The following is a 15,775-nucleotide window of genomic DNA, read 5'->3' on the forward strand; positions in this document are numbered from 1 at the left end:
CCTTTTGTCATTCTTTTCAGTTTTACCTTTCGACTTGATTTTTAAATGTAAGAAAAGATAAAAAAATTAAATATAACAATATTTCAAATTATTAATATTTTTTAAAATAAGATTTAAAATTTTATTATTTTAAATAATTACATTATTTTTATGAGTTTTTAAAATTTTGACATCTTTTTAAAATTAAAAATAAGTTAACAATATCTCAAACTAAATAAGATAAAAAGAAAATATGAAAAATATAAAAAAAAACTCAAATTATTACTTTTCATATGATACCTACAATTATTTTGAAATTTCCATATTTTTTTAAAATTTCTTAAGAAACAAGATGGTTTATTATAAAATATTAAACTTTTCTATATGCGTAGATTTTTAGAACATTGTCATCCAAAGAGACATTGTTGGAGTTTGCTTTAAACGTTGCATAACAAAGGTTGTACTTATAACATGGGAATAATTAAATTGAAGCAAATTTATTATAAAGGTAATTTAGCTTATTTTATATTTTAATTTCTTATCAATCGCCTCTAGAACATAGTTCTCATTTCTTAGCTATTCTTTGTTGCAGCACAGCACTCTCTGCTTCTACTGCCATTACCACAGAACCCCAACATCTCGAAATTGATACTGTAACTTGTTAATTTCCCTCCAATCTATGGATTCTGAAAAAGCGTTAGAGCTTGTCAAGCACGGTGTCACTCTTCTCTTCCTCGATGTTCCTCAGTACACTATGGTCGCCATCGATACTCAGGTACTTATATTCTTTCATTATTTTCTGGATTACCAAGTTGTTGTCTTTTTATTTCAATGCTGTCATCATGGCATCTGAAAATAAAATTTGAAATTCGTGGGGTGGAAAGCTAAAATAAAAGTCCAACCTTTATTTGATATTTGTTTCACACTGATAATCTGACATTATTTTTCTTCTGTTTTTCGTTTCGTAGATGTTCTCTGTGGGACCTGCTTTTAAGGGTATTAAGATGATCCCTCCTGGCACTCACTTTGTGTACTATAGTTCATCAAGCAGGTTTGATCATCTTGCCCAGTTATCCAGGCCTAGTTTTTAACTCACATCACTCTTTTGTTTAGTTCTTTTTATTCCTGCGAAATCCTATGTTTCCCCTGTGGATATATTGGGGAGCCTATTAGTAGATTAAAAGGCAAAGATAAGAGTGGTGGGTGTTCTTGTCTTTTCTGTGAGTATTAGTGTCCTTTCAATCTTATATACTGTGGCAAAGTGTATTTTTTGGGAAATAACCTTGGACCATAGTATTTGAAATGATTTATCTCTTTCATATGGTCTCTCTATTATCATGTTTGCTGACCATATAATGTTTTGAGCATAAGACGTCACTGTTTCTGTCAGTTGCTAGAATTGATAGTTTTAAATTCATGATTTTTCAAATTATTTGGTGCATTGAATTTTTCTTTTGGGGGATTCATGCAGAGATGGAAAAGTGTTCTCACCAATTGTTGGATTCTTCATTGATGCTGGCCCTTCAGAGGTATGAAAAGAAAAAATTCGGTTTCTAAAATAGTTGAATGAAATTTACATTAATCTTGGTTCGACAGAGCTTTGGTCGAATATTTTTTATAGTTAAAAATCACGATTGGCCCCATATCTTAATGATGTAATTACTGTTCGTACTTATTATTTGACAATGGAATCACAGTTGAGACGGGGTGTAATCTGTATGCTTAGCTTTTAAATATTTTTTTTTTCTTTTTGATGACATTGATTTTTGCTATGGTTTTTTGATAGATTCTCCAGGACATTAGTTCATTATTTTTGTACTGGCCTATTGGAAAATGTCCATGATACGTCAAAGCTTAAAAAATTGAGAAATGAATTAGTTTTGAATAATACCAATACTAGTTTTATGAAGAAGGTAAAGTGACGTAAACATTTCCTGTTAATTGAGCTAGAAGTTTAACTGTGACTCTATTTCCTTGCTGAATGATGGTGAAGTTAAAACTATTACATACAGTTATTGCCTTCTTGGTGAGGAATTATTTTCTTACTTGTACATCGTTCTGTCTTTCAATAATTTTGGGGTGTAAGTGCACTTTAACCATCTTCATTATAAGTAAACTGATATCTAAAAATGAAGATAGAGTTATAAATGTGGGAGCTGGGAATTATCCAAAGCAATCAAGACCTTGAAGAAAGGCGAATAAAAGATTAAGAACGAGAAACATGCAACACAACAGGTTAATTTCTCTGTAAATCTAACAAAGACACTCCTATAAAAAAGGCATTAGAACAGTATCACTGAGAATCAAGGAGAAATACTTAATCTATTTATCAATGCTCATCTGTTTAACCCTGTTTGTGGTTACTATGTATTTCCAAAAAATATAAGAAAAATGTGATGGTGATTATGTGGTTTTTGGTGTCATGACCATGCAGGTAATTGTTCGTAAATGGGATCAACGAGAGGAAAGGTTAGTCAAAGTTTATGAGGAAGAGGTATGTGTTTGGTTAAAATTTTAACATAGATATAATTAACATAACATGTCTGTAATGCAGCAAAATGTCATGATTGATGTAGTTTACATCCTGTTAGTCAAATTGGCTTATCGTGAGAAAAATATTTGGAAAACTATAATTTTAGTGAATTTCCTTCACAGGGTTTGTGCATTTTGTAGAAAATGTGGAGTATCCCCTAAAACTCTGTCAAATTAGTGCTAATTTGTGTTTGTGTTTATATATCAGCCACAACTTACCAAGGAAACAATTTTTCTGCTTTCATTTCTTTTTATTCCATGCTCTTCATTTTATGGCACATATTTATTCTGTTTTATCTGTTTATCATTTAGGAAGAAAGATACAGTCAAGCTGTTAAAAATTTGGAATTTGACAGACAACTTGGGCCTTACAATCTTAGCCGTTATGAAGATTGGAAACAATTATCTAATTTTATCACAAAGAGTGTCATTGAACGGCTTGGTATGCCATTTACATGACTGATGTGTTCTGTGTATTAAACACTTCATTGATAATTTGATCTTGTATTATATTGTTAATATTGATTTTATGAATCAGAACCAATTGGAGGTGAAATTACTGTTGAATGTGAAAATGAGATTGTTAGAAACACTACTAAAATCCCATTGGAAGAAGCACCAGAGAAGCAGCTGGAGGTTGGTAATTCTGCATCATCTGTTGGCAAGTCTCATAGGAAAGGATGTTATTATACCTCAATTCCACGTGTTGTTAAATGCAAGGGTATTAGTGGGCAGGAACTTACTTCTTTAAATCTTGACAAGGTTGGTATACACACACTGCTGAATGTTTGGTCCCTGAAAAGTAATTGTTATAAAAGGCTTACTATAATCAATTCTCTTACCCTGAAATTTTACATATTATTGTTTGCTGATTTGTGCACTTTTTTTGTGTACCTTCTCAGACACAATTGTTAGAAACTTTACTGGCAAAAGATTATGGAGGTTCTGAAGACATGCTTCTTGGAGAACTGCAGTTTGCATTTGTTGTCTTTTTGGTATTGTGGATGAAACGTATTTTCTTTATATATTTTGTTGACTTTTGTTCTATCCAATGTGACATTTTGCAATGGTGCAGATGGGCCAATCGCTAGAAGCATTTCTCCAATGGAAGTCATTAGTTAGCCTTTTGTTTGGCTGCACTGAAGCAGTAAGCATTACTTTTCAACCAGACTGAATAATGCATGCATATACTCTCTGCCTGGACTGTGGAGTTTCTGTCTTATTCAGATACTTGTCTGTGTCATGATCCGTAAACCAACTATCCCAAAGATTTCAAGCAGTTAGGTGAAGGCATGCAAGTGGTTTTATATTGCATCTCTAACATACACCGTTACGTGAAGCCCTTTGGGCTTGAAGGGTGGATAACATGTTTAGCTGTTGGGTGAAAGCAGGGGAATGGTTTTATATTACATCTCTAACAATCTGCTTTTCCACCTCAAAAAATAAACATATTGAATTGCTGATGTTGAATATATCAAAGCTGTTTAATCAAACTTTCAAACTGTATGAGATGTCTATATTTAATTAAACACAATAGTTAAGTTGTTAACCATTATGATTTTCATTAATCTGCTGTTCAATTGACTTAGTACAAGTGATATATGTGTGTGTGTGAACCTCTAACATTCATCTTTTGAGTTAATAAACTCGTTATTGGGTTCTTGATTATTTTATTAACAGCTTACGCCTTAAGTGAAGTGGCTCAATGACATCTGCTTAATGCCTGTTACTCTATATTCAATGAGTATTTATGTTTTCTTGGATGCTTGTTTGGTCTTTCAACTTGGTGGGTCAGTTTGTTAAGTTCTTTATTCTAACTTGGATTCTATGGGCTTTACCATTTTTCCTTTGCATCATTTGCCAGAGGGTTCCTCATCTTTTGAGATTTGTGCTTCTAGCCAGAAAGTAACATAACAAGAGACATCATTTTCTATTCTTTTTTATGGAGATTTCTGCAATATTTTTCCCATGAACACTTTTTGCTTCTTTCTTAGGACATTTTATGGTGGTAGAGCGTCGGTTATGTGTTAGGAGTCCCACATTAAATAGGATAAACTAATTGGATATGGATAGAAGACCACCCTTGTTGGTTTTGGTAAGATATGTAGTGTTGGATTGCATAGGTACAAATCAATTTGAAGTTGTATGATTTCATAGATATATAATTTGTTATTATGTTTGCATGACTTTGTATGCTCTTTTGCAGCCTTTCCGCACACGAACTCAACTATTCACAAAGGTGAACTTTTTAATATACTTTTCTTATTTTTGTTACCTTTAGCACAAAACAGTAGCATTAATCCTTGGAATGCTGTTAAATTCATCCTTAGTTTTAGCTGTTCTGACTTCTGAATGTAGTCTTGGAACTGCAAACTACTGATTGTTCATTAAAAAAATGAGTCACGATCTTGAATCTTGTATTATTTGTCAAACTCATTTCAATGTTTGGAAATCAGAATTTTCACCTTCACACTTTTGTGGTTTGGGGTGTGAAAGCAGGGGAACTAAAATAAAGTTCCGTTTAGCAGACTATATGTAGTCCTAGAAATAAGGGAGAAGTGTTTGGCAGGTCTGGTGATATTTAAATGGGTGGACTGTACTTATCAGAACAAAAAAAAATCTACAAAGTAATTCAATTGAGGCAGCAAATAATATGAATTATATTATAGTCCATAAGTTTAATGTGTTAGTTGTTTGAGATAGTTTATAATTTCTAGTTTAGGGTTCTTCTTTGACTATTTGTAATATATAACTTTTTATTTAGGATCCTGTCTTTATCATTATGTACATCAATTTGATTGGATTTCTTTTTTATCAGGAATCCATGGTTTTTTAAATTTCTGGTATATTTGAGATGTCTTCGTTAATACTTTAAAGTTGGTCTAAAATTCATGTACCTTGCCTGCTTTCTCGTTTTCCGATCATCTTCTCTTGCCGAACTCATTTCTATTACATTGCGGATTCTTGCAGTTCATAAAAGTCATCCATAATCAACTAAAATACGGACTACAAAATGATCACATGGATACAGGATCCACACTGTTGGATGATTCTTTGATTTCTGCTGATAGCTTTTTGCACCATGTTTGCAAGGTATGTTCACTGATGATTACTCAATAGTCATATGAAAAATTAATTTTTTACTCTGACCTACCTTTATTAATTCTAAGTAGCTGGATTGGCACATATTCTGGTCAGTTATGGATTTTAAGATCCTGAAATTCTAAAACTCGTCATTTTAGCATAAAAAAACACTAGTCAATCTTCAATGTAGATGTTAGAAGTTCATTTCAGATATTTGATGTATAATGGTTAGCATCTTAGATTGCACATTTTTTTCCTCTAGTTGATATTGCCTCCACTTTCTGATCATCCTTTTGTCTTTTTAGTAGTTAGTGCCCTTATACCCAAAACTGTTACATAAGCAACTCATTCCAAGGTGTAAATCAGAAAAACAACCTCATAATTTTTGTAAGAATAATGTAGGTTTTTCAGAATGCAGTTTCCTTTCCTAACTGAAAATCAAATTCTCCAGATTTAAGCTTATCCATCCTTCCTACTGGCATCAGCATCCCTGTTTCCAGAATAACACAATTAACGCATTCTTAGAACAAACAGACATATTTTGTAAGGCTACCACAAGATGTCAGAATGATAAAATATACAGATGTTTTTGTGAGAACTCTAACTTCTAAAAAATTTTCAAGGGAGCCTTGGTCAGGGTAAATGGCACTAGAAGAAAATTCCCCATTCTTGTTCTATGATTCAGCTATCCTCCTTACAAGGCAGGTTTTATTTTGAGGAGGCCTTTGATTCTTGTGGACTAGTTGCCCAAAGTATTGTCTCTTTCTGCTAATACTAATTGAATATTACTTTACCATTACAGAAAATTGATTTTACATGCTTTCCTGAGCTCAATTGCAACTTATTCCTTTTGATTGTTTTGGAATTGCAGGACTTCTTTTCATCATTGCTAGATGGGTCGGTTATTGATGGAGATCTTTTAAAATGGGTACGAGCATGGAACTCATGTTTTCATACAATGTGATATTATTGATATTCCACCCTCCCTACCCTAACCTGCCACATAATAAAGCATTGATGTTTTAAAAGAAGAAAAAGAAAAAGTGAAGGGTAAAAAAAGTATTAGAATAAAGTGACTTCAAGTAGCGCGCGCTGCACGTGCTTGAAATATGCAGGAATACAATATTTGATGGATAGATTTTGAAATTTTCGAAGAAAAAAAGTTTCCTGGATATGTTGGTCCTCCATATTATTTATATGAATTTTTAGGCTGAAAACTTGTTGATGTGATATGTATAATTGCCTCTATGAACAATCTCTTGTCAATATTTAGGGAGTAACAATTCTAATCACCTTAAACACATGCATGTTCTAATTTGAGATTATCATGCGACAGGGTTTGGACTGTAGAGTATAATGCCAAGTCTATAATGACTGTCTATGCTTTTGCTTTATTTTGTCTGCTATAAAATTGGTTGCAGACTTGCAGCATTTGCTGCTTGCTAGGTACTATGTATTTGATTATTTGTGAAGAGGAAATTGCAATCTCCCTGTTCTTGCAGACAAGGAAATTTAAGGAGCTGTTGGAGAGCAGTCTAGGGTGGGAGTTTCAGCAGGGCAGTGCTGGTGATGGGATATATTTTGAGGAGAATGATGAGGTCCGTATATGAATCTATTGGAGTTTCTTTGCTTTGTGACTGTTGCTTTTTTATCTGTGTATGTTTGTTTGTTCATGGACCTTGTTGGTTCACTTTGCAGTATGCTCCTGTAGTGGAGATGTTGGATGATGAAGCTCTAGTAGGTTAAAAATGTGGATCATGTCATCATTCTCATGCCACTTTGCATTGCCTTTTGGCCAACTTACTCTCAAGCCCTACCCTTCTCATAGATTGTACAGTAAGGCATACCTAAGCTTCACATTTGCAGACAAACTCTAGGAAGATCACTTTACAGCATTCAAAATCTCAAATTGAGTTAAAAGTCAGATGTTGGATCTGAAGTAGAAATTCAGTAACTTTTCTCTTTGCTGTGATAGACTTTCAATAACTTTGATGGAGATTGATATTTATTATTTACAGATCTGCTCAAATTTGGTATTTTTCCAGCTTTCATAGATTAAGAAACTTGTGGATTTATTATGACTTGTTTGAGACAATGAGATAATCAGAAGCAGATAGCACTAGCAGATGAAATTGTACTACGTATATGACCTGAATTGCACTATTTTATTTTGAATTCTTTGTTCTTTTCTATTTTTCTTCCATTTCTCCCCTTTTTTATTAACACTTGGGATTTTGTTCTCATTTTTAGCATCTACATGACAACCAAGGGTGCCAACTTGTTAGGTTTTAACGTTTTTAATTAAATATAAGAAGAAAAATATTATTTTTACACGTCAAATTATTCAATTCCAATCAATAATTGAAACTTACTCAAAAATATTTTATTATACTAGTGTTTTGTTTGATTGTTTTAGAACGTGACTTTAATTTTAACGTTAAAATATAATGTAACATTTGCGTACACCATTGTTTATTCCTGTGTTCACATTTCGTTCAATAAATTTAGTCATATTAACAATCAATGAAGTTAATGTCAAATTATTAAATACAAAGAAAGGGAAATATCTTATTCAATACATGTATGTTTTCCTACCCTTACAATTTATTTAAATTAAGTTCATAAAATGTCTTACTTTATAAAAAAAAAACTTGATTATATCAATTAATATCATAGTTCACATTGAAAATTAAAATTTGTTTCTCAGTTAATTTCTTAGAGTGTGATTTGTTCCACCTTAAGGAAAAAAAAAAACTTTTGGTAACAAGTGCTTACACAAAACTGAATAAAGTAATGTGTCTTGCAGAGATATAAGTAGATTGATATGAAAGTCAATGGTGTGGTGTAGTGTGGCATGGAAGTGTGGGCAGTGAGTCTGAATCACTTCATGCCTACACCACTGCTACTTGCTACTACAGTACTACTATGGTAGACCAGGGATTGCCATCTATGACCACATTAATTGAAAATTCAGAGTTTGGTCCTCACTCCTTACTGTCCAAGCAAGTGGAAAATATAGTAAGATTTTTGGCACTTTTTAATGTTTTATCATGATTGGCTCCAGCATAAGGTCCTCTCACTCCATGCCAAATGCCATCACCAAATATGGTTTCTTAATATGCTCAATGTCAACCCTTGATCATCTACACCAACTTTTGTCAATATCATAATACTAAACTACCAACATTCACTTCCTTCTCCACCTTCCAGCTCTTTCATTTGTTTGGTCAAAATAACAGAGAAAACAAACACCATACACATTAATGGGTTATTGCTGAGTTATATAAGGAAAAAGATTCAATATTTAAATTCAGGAAAAGACAAATGCTATGGTAAGTTTTGCAATAGTTTTAGTCAAAAAAGCCTCTTTTTTTCTCTGTCCAAACCCCGAACATATATCTAACTCTAACCTTTTTGCCTGAAAATTTGCATTTTCAGCATAAAAAGTTGTGATGCTCTTGAATCATATCCATATTACCTTAAAAAAATCAAATGTTTTCACACCATCAATTGTGTGTTTCCAACTTATTCTTATGAGTGATATTAGTCAACAATAGCATCCACCAGACATTGAATGGTCTTTTGGGTTATAAAAAGCTTTGAACTTTCACAACCATCTCTCTGCCTCTCTGTCTCTCTCTCTCTTGTATATATATTATATAAATCTAACGGTTGAGACCATGCAAAGATAAGGTTGGAGCTATGGGTCCCACCAAGGCCGAAAATAAAAAAGGCAAACCATGGAATCAATAAATTCATATATGACAAGGGACAAGAAGAGCAATAACAACAGCACACCCTTTATCAGTTTATGACATGTTTTTTATGAATTAAAAATTTACTAAAAGTACAGAACTTATTAAGTAAGAAACATTAAAAAATGGATAAAATAATTTTACAGTTTATAAGGTTAAATTAACTGATAGAAGTTGTTTTAATGATCTTGAATTCTGTCATGGATGCTCGTGATTTTGTGACTTATTAAAGTGGTTCTATCTAATCTCTTATTTAAAGAAAAAAAAATGTATTGATAATATTTGTGATGACATCATGTTCCACTGGTATAATCTAATGTAAGGAAAGTGCAGCAGCATCAGGTCAACCCAGTTGTGGTTTTTGTTTTGTCCCTCCAAATGGTCAAAAGTCAAAAGCATGAAGTTTCCAAGATCACTCCTAAGGCGTTCACATTCACACACCCACAATCCTTAGGAACTGGAAGCCATTGCATTGAATAGGGCGGTTAAATCCGCGGTTGACAGCTAACCTTCATGTGGAAATAGCGTTCCTTTCACACTTGCATTCTTGTTTTTCTCCTTTTCACGGGCTCTCTCATCTTTTCATTTTGCTTCACCATCATCATCTTTCATCTGCACCACTTTCCAGAACTTCAACTTGTTACTTATTTACTACCCTCTCTCTCTCTCTCTCTCTAGCTTCTGTGTTCTTCACCAGTTCTCTCTTCATGGGGTGCTGCTTGAGTGCCAAGATCAAAGCAGAGAGCCCTCCACGCAACGGTAATCAACATTCTTGCATGTGTTGCTTTTAGCCTTCTCCGCCTCCCCCTTTGCTTCAACTTTTTGGGTTGATCAGCTTGTTTGGATTCCTTTAGAGTTTGATTGACTTAACTAACTGTTGTCTTTGTATTTTTGCTGTTCTTTTTGATAAAATATGGTTTGTGGGCACTTTGAAACGTGGATGATAGTTTTGGCAGCTTCATGTGTGGAAGAGGAAAACAATTTTCGGACATTTTTGTCTGTTTTTGAAGTATGATTCACAAATCACAACACAAGGGGAGACTTGCTTTAATTGGTTTTTTGTGCTTGCTGGGTAGTTTTGCTGTCATGTAGGATTTGGTGAAGGCTGCAAGAGTAGATGAAAATAAACAGTAACTGGAACCGTATAGTTGGTTTCTTACAAAGGATTGTGGAAATAGTAAAAAAAAATGAATTTTTGATTTTTTTAATTTTGGAGCATTGGATGAGCAAATCCTCTTGTCAGGATTTTCCCACTGTCTTCGATTTAACTTGCTTTGTTTCAGTTGTTAAGATGAAATCTAGGGCGAGAATTAGAGTTTAAAATCTTCAACCCTTGTCGTGCTTAGTGAAATAAGTTTATGTAGCTTCTGAAGTGTTGGATGTTTTAATGCTCTAACCAAACAGTGCAGTGTATAATTGGTAGGAAAATTGTTGTCTTCTCCATGTTTGTTTGTTACTAGATTTGAATGTTTATTTATGGTCTGAAAAATGGACCCTGTTTTTGTTTTGACATGGGCAGGTTTGAGCTCAAAGGATGGTAACACAGAAGAGGATGGCTTAAGTGGCAAGATCTCCACTCCCTCCGTGCCTCCAACTCCACGGACAGAGGGTGAGATCTTGAAGTCTTCAAATATGAAGAGCTTCACCTTTGGTGAGCTAAAAATTGCTACAAGAAACTTTCGTCCGGATAGTGTGGTGGGTGAAGGAGGGTTTGGTTGTGTTTTTAAGGGGTGGATTGATGAGCAGTCACTTGCACCAGTTAGACCAGGGACTGGATTGGTCATTGCTGTGAAGAGGCTAAACCAAGAAGGTCTGCAGGGACACAGTGAATGGTTGGTGAGTGTCACTTAGTAGGGCTTATTTGTAATTTGGAACTTTGCTTGAAGCCTCAGAATTTAAGATACAGTTTTAATGCTCTGGGAAATACCAAATTAGTTTGATGGAATTCCTCCTTTGGATACATGTAGCAAACATTAATATTTTAGATGATTTTCTTGGTTTGCAATTAATTAGCCTTGTGCTATAGACAGAAATCAACTACCTGGGGCAGCTGCATCATCCTAATCTTGTGAAACTGATTGGTTACTGCTTAGAGGATGACCAAAGGCTTTTGGTGTATGAGTTTTTGACCAAGGGAAGTTTGGATAACCATTTATTTAGGAGTAAGTTATTGATTTCTCTCCTTTGTGTGACATTGTTTAGTCCTTAAACACCTCAATCTCTCAACAATGTACTATTTTTTGGGACAGGAGCTTCTTATTTTCAACCACTTTCTTGGAACATCCGAATGAAGGTTGCTCTTGATGCTGCTAAGGGTCTTGCATATCTTCATAGCGATGAAGCAAAAGTGATATATCGAGACTTCAAAGCTTCAAATATCCTGCTTGATTCAGTAAGCAAATCTCATTGAACTTATATTTTACTAATCATAATACTCTCTTTTCCAACATTCGTTTTTGTTGATGACAGAATTACAACGCAAAACTTTCTGATTTTGGCTTGGCAAAGGATGGACCAGCAGGTGATAAAAGCCATGTCTCTACAAGGGTAATGGGCACATATGGCTATGCTGCTCCTGAATATATTGCCACAGGTTGGTCAGCTTATGAGCACTTTAATTGGTCATACAAACTTCTTTACATATAATATAATCCTGTCTTCTAAATTATTGTGCACCAATCATGTAATAGATTACAAGAAAGAAGAAACCTTTATTTGTTCTTTTCCAAACGACGGTGGAGCTTTTTAACTTCTTTTTTCCCCTTCATTAGCAAACAAAATTTTCCCACTGCCGCACATTTGATCTCCCAATCACATCTTGCAATTTACTACTGGACTAGAATTTGGGCCTAGAGGTTCTATTCTATGCCTCTAGGCTCTTTGAATTTTTGGTAACATCTATCATCAGTTGACTGATTAGAAAATGATATACCATCAAATTTTTTAGTGCAAGTCATGTCCTAAAAGCAATTAACTTGTTCACAAACTAGCAGGGTGAAATTGGCTATGGCATTTTGCTATGCTAACTGAAATTCAGAGATCTCCCAAAGATACACTGTACAATCCATTCACTTTCATAAACACAGACTTCTGTGCCTAAAAGGCATGAACAAATAAGGTATGGCACAAGGTCACGTGGATATGATGTGATATGAACACAAGAATTTTTAAAAACATAGTGCACAATGCGACCAGTATACAAGGTATGCTAATAGTATTAATTGAAATAAAGCACAAATCTTAACTCAAAAGATAGAATTGACTGAAAGATGAGCTTACATCTAATGATAATCTCATCTGTGTTCCTACAGAAGTTTAAAACTAGTAAAAATATTATAAAAAGCAGTTAGAAGCTGTAAAAATTTCCATAAATTGTCTCACAATTAACTATGACATTAACATGATTATTATTTTGAAGTATTCAAAGTGCTTTGAAGTATTAGGGTTGAGTCCACTTCTTGTCATTTTGAAGTACTCAAACTGCAGGTAGAAGTTTTCTGACTTCTAAGTGTCCACAAAAATTGTCTGACGAATACCATCCCACATGACTATGCCATGACCTCTATTCTTATTTCGAAGTATTCAAAGTGTTTTGAAGTATCAAAGTCGTATCCCAGTACTTGTCATTTTTTAAGCATTCAAAATGCAGTTACAAGTAATCTAACTTCTGAGTATCCATAAAGTGTATGACATGAGTGTACTATGAACAAAATTATTATTTTGAAGTATCAGAATTGACTCCCCGCTCTTGTCTCTTTCTTGTTTTCCAAATACAGTTAGAAGTATTCTAAGTGTCTAAGTGTCCAAAAAATACATATCTAACATGAGTATTCCATGAACAGAATTATTATATTCAAAGTATCTTATGATTACGTCTCCCATATGAGATGAACAGGGTTATTATTTTGAAGTCTCCATGCTACATGTTAGAAATTGAAGTTTGAGTTTGAGTTTCACATGTAGAAATTAGAAAGTTGAAACAATAGAAGGAAAAAGATCCACAAACATATCGTCTTAAGGTTTTGAATTGAAAGTGGTATCATAATCTCTTATGAGTTTGGTATGACTCATTGATGTCAAATCTCCCTGAAAGTTTGCTTAAATAATCTTTTCTATAAACACTTGGAGAGAGAAAAATTAGAAGAAATAATGAAATAAATTTCAAAAAACTAAAATTAGTTAATGTATAAATTAACTTGTAAAAGTTTTCTTATACTATTTTCTTGAAAAACTATTTTTTGTAGTTTATAAAAGAATTTATTTCAGCTTTTCTTATTCTACAAAAATATATTCAAACAGATCCTAAGTCATCACTAGAACACCATGCATAATCAAACAATGCATTTGAAGTCTCTTAAAGTGTTTAATTAGAATCAAAGCTGAGTCCTTGGTCTTGTCTTTTTGTGAAGGTCACTTGACAAAGAAGAGTGATGTATACAGTTTTGGGGTTGTTCTGCTTGAAATTATGTCTGGCAAACGTGCTCTTGACAGCAACAGGCCAGGTGGGGAGCACAATCTAATTGAATGGGCCAAACCATACCTCAGCAACAAACGTAGGATCTTCCAAGTCATGGATGCTCGCATTGAAGGCCAATACTCTATGCGCACTGCTATGAAAGTATCCAACCTTGCCATTCAATGTCTCTCTGTGGAACCAAGATTTAGACCAAAAATGGATGAAGTGGTGAGAACATTGGAGGAACTTCAGGATTCTGGTGATAAAGCTGTTGCAGGGGTGGGAAGCTATCATTATCAAACTGTGAGAAGGAGTGGTCATAGCTCAAGCAGCAGTGGCTACAGACTACATAGAGGTAAACAACATGAAACAACAAAGAAGTGAAAGTGAATGTTGTTTTCATGTTATCTGATTTTGCTCGAGTTGGTAATTGTATGTATGTATATCATGATGAACTTAAACTTGTCTTAAGATTTCTGATTATTGTACAGTTGTTGATTCAGTAATAATATTAAAATTTTCACATTGGTGTTTTTTTAAGCATGGTATTGATATGGAATATTCATGGCTGCAATGCACTTTCAAGGATATGAACAAACATAATATCTCCTCTCAAAGTGGTTCCATATCCAAATTTTATAACATGTATTATAAAATTATGATATCATATCATCATAATATGTATAGTTATCTATTATTATTGAATCATAACTAATTCATTAAAATTTTGCTCTTTCAGAATAATGTTGAACATAATCTTATAAGGAAACATATGAGTATGTTCAACCATTTCTTAAGAACAAAATTAAATAATTCAATTATCATAAAATTATAAACAAAACAGTAAAATATTACTATTTTTTCTAAAAAAAGTGACTTTTAACTTAGAATTTACTGTAACAAGTATATAAAGTTTTTCCAAAGTAAAATGGTTTTTCTGTTTGATGAAATATACTCATTACTATTGAACACTTTAATTTTCTTAAAATAATTTATAGCAAAAATAAATAAATAAAATTTAATTAGGTTTTAAAGGTCATTTTGATTGAAAAAAAATTGTTAAGAGATTTTTTTAAATAATTTCAATAACCTATAATAGAAGAGAGAAAAGGGAATGATTCAAACATGAAAATATAATCAATGTATGTTTTTTAATTGTTGAATAAATGTTATACAGAAAAAAAAAATATTAATGACATTCACGTTCAATAATAATAATAATAATAAGTTTTTAGTTTTTTATATAAATAAAAAAGATTAAAATGAAAAGTAATTACCATATATGAATTATTTACATGGGAGGAATTTGTAACAATGAAGAAAAAGAGAAAGACTAAGGGAAGAGTAAAAAAAAGGAGAAATGAAGAAACAAAATGTAAGTCTCACACCTTTCATTTTCTTCGTAAAAATTGAAAAAAAAAAGCTAAAAATATTAAAAAAAATTATCACGCATTTAATATAATTTATTTCCCTTTAATTTGTATACAAAATCACTCTAAAAAAGGCATAATTGATTATATATATTTATAAAAATAAATAATTATCAACTTCTATTGTATTTAAAAAAAATCTCCCTTTTACCTCTTTATTTAACCAAATATATTTATTTTATTCTATTTCTCATTTGTTTTGGCCTTCTTTTCTATCCTTACGCTTTTTTTTTCTTTTTCTTTTCCTCCCATACCAAACAAAAATTCAACTTTTTATTCTTCTCATTCTCACACATTACCTATTATAATTTCAATACATATTATAGCATCAATAACAAATAAAACGAACTTAAATAACAAAAAAAAAAAACAAGGTAAAATATAAGTCCAAAATTCAAAGTAACTCTATAAGATTTTTTGTCAAGAAAATAGTTTTTTATAAAAAAATAATCATTCCTAAACAATACTCGAAAACAATGGTTGGAAAAGGTTTTTGTTTTGTGTTTGTTTTATCATTATAATTTTAATTATTATTTTAA

At 32.6% G+C, this 15,775-nt stretch overlaps 2 protein-coding genes across 3 annotated transcripts; both read left to right on the forward strand.

Annotated features, from left to right (window-relative positions):
• The first annotated feature begins 377 nt into the window (after positions 1-377).
• On the forward strand, positions 378-7,785 carry LOC137826613 (uncharacterized). 2 transcript variants are annotated; one of them, XM_068632644.1, is made up of 14 exons: positions 378-487; positions 572-754; positions 948-1,030; positions 1,451-1,508; positions 2,414-2,473; positions 2,824-2,953; positions 3,050-3,273; positions 3,414-3,506; positions 3,587-3,658; positions 4,718-4,750; positions 5,482-5,604; positions 6,467-6,523; positions 7,098-7,193; positions 7,294-7,785. In XM_068632644.1, exons 2-14 carry the CDS (start codon positions 659-661, stop codon positions 7,339-7,341), a joined length of 1,173 nt encoding a protein of 390 aa, XP_068488745.1. In that variant the 5' UTR covers positions 378-487; positions 572-658; the 3' UTR covers positions 7,342-7,785. The 2 variants fall into 2 exon arrangements, 1 of the variants encoding a protein (XP_068488745.1); XR_011083543.1 differs by lacking the exon at positions 378-487 and having other exon boundaries at positions 512-754; positions 5,482-6,347; positions 7,294-7,624.
• Positions 7,786-9,611: 1,826 nt separating this feature from the next.
• Positions 9,612-14,329, forward strand: LOC137826612 (receptor-like cytoplasmic kinase 176). The gene is made up of 6 exons (XM_068632643.1): positions 9,612-10,109; positions 10,870-11,186; positions 11,377-11,512; positions 11,600-11,742; positions 11,820-11,943; positions 13,760-14,329. The coding sequence occupies exons 1-6, from the start codon at positions 10,058-10,060 to the stop codon at positions 14,188-14,190; spliced, it is 1,203 nt and encodes a 400-aa protein (XP_068488744.1). The 5' UTR covers positions 9,612-10,057; the 3' UTR covers positions 14,191-14,329.
• The last annotated feature ends 1,446 nt before the right edge of the window (positions 14,330-15,775 follow it).

This window comes from Phaseolus vulgaris, chromosome 8 (assembly GCF_000499845.2).
Source record: "Phaseolus vulgaris cultivar G19833 chromosome 8, P. vulgaris v2.0, whole genome shotgun sequence".
Classification (NCBI taxonomy): Eukaryota; Viridiplantae; Streptophyta; class Magnoliopsida; order Fabales; family Fabaceae; genus Phaseolus; species Phaseolus vulgaris.